This window comes from Crocodylus porosus, unplaced genomic scaffold (genome assembly GCF_001723895.1).
Source record: "Crocodylus porosus isolate Cpor-Errol unplaced genomic scaffold, CroPor_comp1, whole genome shotgun sequence".
NCBI classification, from domain to species: domain Eukaryota; kingdom Metazoa; phylum Chordata; order Crocodylia; family Crocodylidae; genus Crocodylus; species Crocodylus porosus.
Genome location: NW_017728921.1, coordinates 1,240,070 through 1,246,617, shown reverse-complemented (window position 1 = coordinate 1,246,617; position 6,548 = coordinate 1,240,070). Strand labels below are relative to the sequence as shown.

Sequence of the window (6,548 nt, the reverse complement as noted above, 5' to 3'; positions counted from 1 at the left end):
GAAGTGGTGCTGGCTCCTACCCTGGGGGTGTTTAAGAGGAGGCTGGATGAACATCTTGCTGGGGTCATTTGACCCCAGTACCCTTTCCTGCCATGGCAGGGGGTCGGACTCGATGATCTGCTCAGGTCCCTTCCCACCCTGGAAACTATGAAACTATAAACAGTTGGAGAAACCTGTTATTTGCAAGGCTTCAGGCACAAACACCCTTCGTCAGGCATCGGGAGACTTTTTCAAGGGAGGCAGCTGTGCTTCAAAAGCAAAGCGCTGCCACGGGCTGGCTCTTCCATGTGCCACGATTCTGGCTGAAAACGATGAAACCCCGAGGTTTACTCAAAACAAATCCAGCCTTGTTTGGAGCCTCGTGTTTCTCTGCACCCCCGATAGCAAGGGAAGCCGAGGCTCTTCCAGAAGCACGGGGCTCCTGGCAGAAGCTGGGGCTTTTGGGGCCATAGCAAAGCTCGTGGGGGTGATGACGAGCCCCGGGGCTGGGCGCTGCCTCTGCGACTCGGGCTGCCCCAGGGGGTGGCCGTCCTGGCACCAGAAGGGATCATAGCTATTCTCTCCCTGCCCTGTGATTAAGGGGTGGAAGATCCTCCCCACTCTCCCTGCTAATAAGCAATCAGCTGGTGCCACCAAGGGGTAATTGCTCTGGGACACAGCCGGCGCCTTCGCTGCCCCCTCCTCCCCGGCACAGGCCGCAGCGGCTGGCTCTGGGTCTGGTTGCTCCGAACCCGCTCCCCCGGCCCCTGCGCCGTGCCGGCAGGATGCCCCGCACCGCGCAGGGGAAGGGCAGCTGGGACTGGGGGAAGAGCAGCAACGCGGGCTGCTTGGGGGACGTGTTGCCCCGGCTGGGTTGCACCAGGTGAGCCGTGCAGGTCCCCCCCAGCCCTGCCGCTCTGTGGTTTCGGTCCTCCGACGCGCTGCTCTTCCTCGCGGGAATAAAGCAGGCGCCGGCGGCCGGCGGCCGCGTGCCACGGCGTTCGGAGCGCGCGCGCCATGGTGGATGAACAGACCGGCGCGCTGCCGCTCCGGGAGCTGGTGCAAATTGGGTGGGGGGAACAAACCCGGTAACGAGCGTGGCTGCTGGCCTCCCCGAGCGCGGGGTGGGCGGCGGAGCGGGTAGGACTGGGCGAAGGCGCATGGGGACGCGTTTCTCTTGCAGCTGAGGAGTCCCTGGCCTGCGACAACCCAGGCTTACCGGAAAACGGCTACCAAATCCTGTACAAGCGCCTGTACTTGCCGGGAGAGTCGCTGACCTTCATGTGCTACGAAGGCTTCGAGCTCATGGGAGAGGTGACCATCAAGTGCATCCTGGGCCAGCCGTCCCACTGGAGCGGGCCGCTCCCCATCTGCAAAGGTACCCGGCGCTGGAGGGGGCTGGAGGCCCCGGGGCCCCAACCGCCCCCACTCCCACCCCAGCCTGGGCCCATGTCGATAATCTCTTTGAAACAAGGCAGGCAGCAGCCTCCCTCCCCGCGTGCCGGCGCTCAGCCCGGAGGCCAAGCCTGCACAGCGGAGCCGTGATACCGCGTGGGTTTTCCCTCTGATGGGCTCTCCCCCCCAGGCGAGGGGAAGGAGGCGTCTTAGCACCTCCGAGAGCTGTGCTGCAAGCTGCGAAGGGGCTCGTGCAGCCAGGGCCTAGCAAGCAAGAGCAGCTTCAGCTTCCTGCGATTCCACCCCAAATCCTGAGCTCCCCGTTTCTTTGGCGTTTGACACGTCTCCAACGGCCCCGGTGCTGGAGGGGTCAGGTCTGAGCGGGGGCTGCGCGGAGGATGCGGGGAACCAAGGCAGCGGAAGTAGGAGTGAAATCTCTCTTTGCGTTGCCCAGGATGAGCCGCAAGGTCCCTGGGGCCGGGGGCAGGGCAGGTCCAGGGAGGGAAGCTGTGGACACGAGACAGGGCTGACAGCCACGTCGCTCTCTGATCGTGCACGTGGGCTCCTGGCCCCGTTCTGGTGCTGTTTTGCAGTCTATCTAAACCACACACATTGTGTGCAAGCGCCTCACGAGACCAGCTGCTGCTGGAGGGGAGGCAGCAGGGTCGGGAGGCGTCCCTGGGACCGCTGCATGGGGAGGGAAGGGGCTTCCCTGGCCCGGGGTGCTGGCATCCGGAGGAGGGGGGGTTTCCCATGCCGCCTCGACCATCCAGCACGTATCGACGGCCCCCCTTTCTCTTCCAGTGAATCGAGACACATTCGAGCACGCGCTGGAAGGTGAGTGAGATGCCCACGCGGGAGGGTCAGCGGGGATGCCGCGCTCTGCCCGCGGGCGGGGGCTTCTTGACGTGGAAACTTTCCGGGGCAAGAAAATTCCGCGCTACAGGGCACGAGGGGTCCAGTCTGAGGCTCTTAGGGCAGGCAGTCGGTCCCCTTTGCTGCGGGGCCCAGTAGGAAGCCCCGAGTCTGCAACCCCGGCGGGGCCAAGCGCCCCAAAGCAAGGCACCCCCTCGTCTCTCGGCCTCCCCAGGCAGGCCCTGGGCGGGGGGCAGGTCTCTCCATCCGTTGCCCGCACGCTCGTGATACAGCAGCTGGGCTGGGGGGATAGCGGTTAGAGGCCGAAGCAGCATCACTCTGGGGCAGTGCCACGGGGACCGGGGAGGGGAGAAGGAGCAACTTCTTGGCACATTTTCCATTTTTAGTAGCAGAAGCTGCGGCAGAGACGTCGCTTGAGGGGGGAAACATGGCACTGGCCATCTTCATCCCAGTGCTCATCATCTCCTTGCTGCTGGGAGGAGCATACATCTATATCACCAGGTAGGCTGGGGCACTGGCTGGACTGGGGGGTCAGGGGCTGCTTCTTGCATTTTGACTCCCTTTCCTTGAGCGCCGGGGTGGCTCGAGGCAGAGGCTTCCCGCTCTCGTCTCTCCGCAGGTGTCGGTACTACTCCAGCTTGCGCCTGCCCCTCATGTACTCCCACCCGTACAGCCAGATCACCGTCGAGACCGAGTTCGACAACCCGATCTACGAGACAGGGGTGAGCGAGTCGGCCTCTTGCTCCGGGCCCGGCGCTAGCTCCGCGGCGAAGGGCTCGTTTCCCTTGGCTCGAAGGCCGGCACGGCCGATCCGTGGCTTGCCCCAAATAAGATGCGTCCCTGCTCTGCGTAGAAGCAGTGGTCAGGGTGGGAGTGGGACCCGCAGTGCAACCCGCGACGGCGTCTGGAGCAGACTCCTTGTTTGAAAGCTTGTGGGGTTGTTGCTGCTCTCCCAGTTGTCTGGAGCCTGCGTGAAAAACTACCTTGGTTTAATCGACCTTGTGCAGTTAAATTGATGGGTGGCCTAGCAGGGATGCTCTGGAGTGGAAATCAAAGCGTTGCACCGTGAACCTGTGCAGTTTTAAGACCATACGGCTATTATTACTGTCACGCACGGAGTCGGATCCCAGGCCCGTCTTGCCCCGTCTCCTGTGGAGGCTGGAAGAGAGAGAGGCTGGGTCTGGCCAGGGGTCTGCCCCCATTCCTCTCTGCCTCGCAGCCTCCAGCATTTAAGGCCTGGGAAGTTCAGCTGCCGAGGCCGTGCCCCTCGCTCCCGTGCTCAATAGCGACCGATGCCCCTTGCCTCCAAGCGCGAGTCCCATCCCTCGGCGAATCTGGCTGAACTCTCCACTTCCGCCACGAGCGCCACGCTTTAATTTTCCCTGGGTGACAAAGGACGTCCTCGTGCTACTGAAACCGGCCCAGGGGTCTGGGACAGAAGTTTCATAAACTAGTTTGACCCAAATCGGTTAAGGCTCAGCCAGGTTTATCTTAAACCAGTTTCAGGTGGTTTACGCACACAGAGCTTCTGTTCCATTACAGGTTAAACCGGTTCCTGACCACTTAAACCGGGGTATGCATCACTTCTGTCCCTAGCCAAAGTATCTCGTGTTGACAGGCCCCGAAGGTCAGCAAGGCCTGGTCTCACCCCAGGCTGGACTCGGGCGGGTTGACCTCAGAGCAAGCCCAGCCCCTCCTTTCAACGCGTCTTCTCTTCCTTTTAGGAAACAAGAGAGTATGAAGTGTCGATATAAGGACAGACAGTCCCGAGACGCGAACGTGACTGACGCTGATAGACCTTCCTCAGTAACTAATCCAGAGACTACGTGGAGTTTCATCGGACCCCTGGACCTACTGTTGTCTTTCCTTTTTGCCTCTTTATTGAAGGTTTTACTGTTTTCTTCACTGTATTTATTCTGTTTAAATGGAGATAGGTGTGTTGACAGTGTTCCTGCCGGGCGGGGCTCCCCGCCTGTGCTCAGCTCCGCTCCGACAACGGTGCAGAGGTCTCCTGAGGTCGGGGAGGTGCAGGGAGCCAGCGATGCAGCCTCCACCTCTGCCCCGGGATTGCGTTGTGAAAAGGAGCCCGCGACGAATTGCCGGGAGCTGTCTCAGCTCCCTCGCCTAAGCCACTGGTAGCCTGGCTGGGCGTCTCCATCCTGGCCCGGTTCTCCAAGCGCTCGATCGGGGCCCCGGGCTGCGCGCGCGTCGGAGCAGCGGTCAGCGAAGGTGGCGGCTGCTTCCCCACAAGCTGGAGCCCGTCTCAGGAAAGCCGCCTGCGAGGTCCAGAGGTCCTGCTCTCAGGTGTGTGGGGAGGAAGGGGAGACAGCGGCCGAAGCTACCCAGCGCTCCCGGTTGGTTTTCAGTCTTGGAGGGGCACGTAAGAGACCTTGTCAGGACTACCGAGAAGCATTAACTGGTGCAGCCAGCATCCCCCCGGCCTGCGTCTCGTGCCCTCGGCGGCACTGTCTGGGGAGATGGGTAGGATCTTCCAGGACAGCGCCCCTGCTACGCCAAGAGTGAAACAGCCTGCATGTCTCTGCTTCCCCCTGTTATTTTTCTGTGATAACATGTATTGTGGCCATTGCGAGGAGAACCCGAGTCTCCCCCAAAGCCCAAGCTCGCCCTTTGCCCAGGTCTAGTATCTCAGGGTTGTAGTGCTGGAATATGGGATCCAACGAAATGGCAGCCCTCATCTTCCGGACTAGCCGCTGCGGGAATAGCAGATGAGCACAGAAAGAGACCGTCCTCCGAGAGCAGATGAGGAGATAGGTGGGGGGCGTGGGTGCGGTTCACTCCCAGCAGCGTGGCAGGGCCGCGTGGCAGCCCCGACGTGCCCCGTTCCGGTCTTACCCCCGCGGGGCAGGGAAACTGCCCGAGAAGCACCGTCTGGCCCTGCACGGCGGAGGGGAAGGCACCTCGAGATGCACGCCACTTGCAAGGCAAAGCCAGCCTGGGGGAGGGCGCAGAGCGGGGCCCGGAAAGCGTGTCTGGGGACGACGGCCAGCTAGCCGGCATCCCTGGACCATGGCACGGGGGGAGCAAAGCAGAACGCAGCCCCATGCAGCCCTCCCCATCCTGGTCTGATATTGCCTGCCGCGCCGCATTTGTGATCCTTTGGTTTTGGAAGGTAACGTGTTCGCGTCAAACAGCGACCCGACAGCTGAGCCGCTGTCCCTCCGCGGCAAACAGAGCCCCCCAGACGGTGCCGTCCCAATCTCCCCCTTCGCCACGTCGGCCTTCGGGACAGTCCCTGGCGGCGAGGCCTGGACGGGCCCGAAGCTGTGGGGGCTTCCCTGGCTGCTGGCGTCTTTCTTCCGTCTTTGTAGATTGGCAAGTGTAACCATGCCCATGTTTTCCAGCCCCTTTTAGTTTAGAGAAGGTTAGTGCATCTCTGCAGTTGTACAGTTGAGACATTTAGGCTTTTTTTTCCTTTTAAAAAAGAAAAAAAAAAAAAAAAGAAAAACAAATGAATGTGTATTTGTAATTTGTAAAGGTTTAAGACACAAGAGAAACAAACAAAACGTGCCAAAAAAATGTACCTGGCATTTCATTTCCCTTCATCCCTGTCTGTTTTTATAAGAACAATGTGAAAATTGTTGGGATTAAATATTTTTGAACAATGATACGGTACTTCCGTGGGAAGCTCCGCTTAATACCGATGATGCTGTGTTTTAAAACGGTTGACAATCCAATCAGGTCCCGGAGATGTGCACGCCTTGCACGCCAGCTGCCATGGGATTAGTGGGTCACGGCAGCTCTGCACACCTGCGTACACACACACACGTGCACAATTCAGACAATTGCACGCACGCACGCACATGCATTTCAGACAATTACATCCTCTGAATTTTGATGAGCTTGGTTCAGTCCGGCTTCTGGACTGGACGCCGAGTGGTGCAGAAGATTCGCTCTGCATCTGATATTTAAACCGGGGGGGGGTTTCTTCCTCCAGGCAACTTGTCACCGGCTGGATGGGAACGCGTGAGCTTTGTGGCTGGAGGGGGCTCAGTCATTTGGGATCCTCCAAAGACAAGGGAGAAGGACTGGCCTGCTGAGCTCTCCAGATCCTTCCAGCCCAGAAAGGGCATTCATTTGCTTTGCACTGCATTTATAGGGTGCTAAAATGGTACTCGCTTTCTTTGCTCTTGCACGGAAACACCCCCTGAGTGAAGGCCTTTGAGCTCCTTTTTTCACATCACAGAGTTGCTGGGGACACTTGCCCCTGCGCTGTGCTACACAAGTGCGGCGGGGAGAGGGCAGGTGACCCAGGAGCAGGCACGACTCCTTAGCCACTC

The 6,548-nt window shown here is 60.0% G+C and overlaps 1 protein-coding gene across 1 annotated transcript in view; it reads left to right on the top strand.

Moving 5' to 3' along the window:
- The window catches only part of SEZ6L (seizure related 6 homolog like), a 21,168-nt gene extending 15,285 nt beyond the window's left edge, over positions 1-5,883 (top strand). The window contains exons 13-17 of the mRNA XM_019539369.1: positions 1,163-1,357; positions 2,179-2,211; positions 2,637-2,751; positions 2,870-2,972; positions 3,975-5,883. Coding sequence (XP_019394914.1) covers positions 1,163-1,357; positions 2,179-2,211; positions 2,637-2,751; positions 2,870-2,972; positions 3,975-4,004 — 476 coding nt within the window. The 3' untranslated portion in view covers positions 4,005-5,883. The remainder of the gene's footprint in view (positions 1-1,162; positions 1,358-2,178; positions 2,212-2,636; positions 2,752-2,869; positions 2,973-3,974) is intronic.
- The last annotated feature ends 665 nt before the right edge of the window (positions 5,884-6,548 follow it).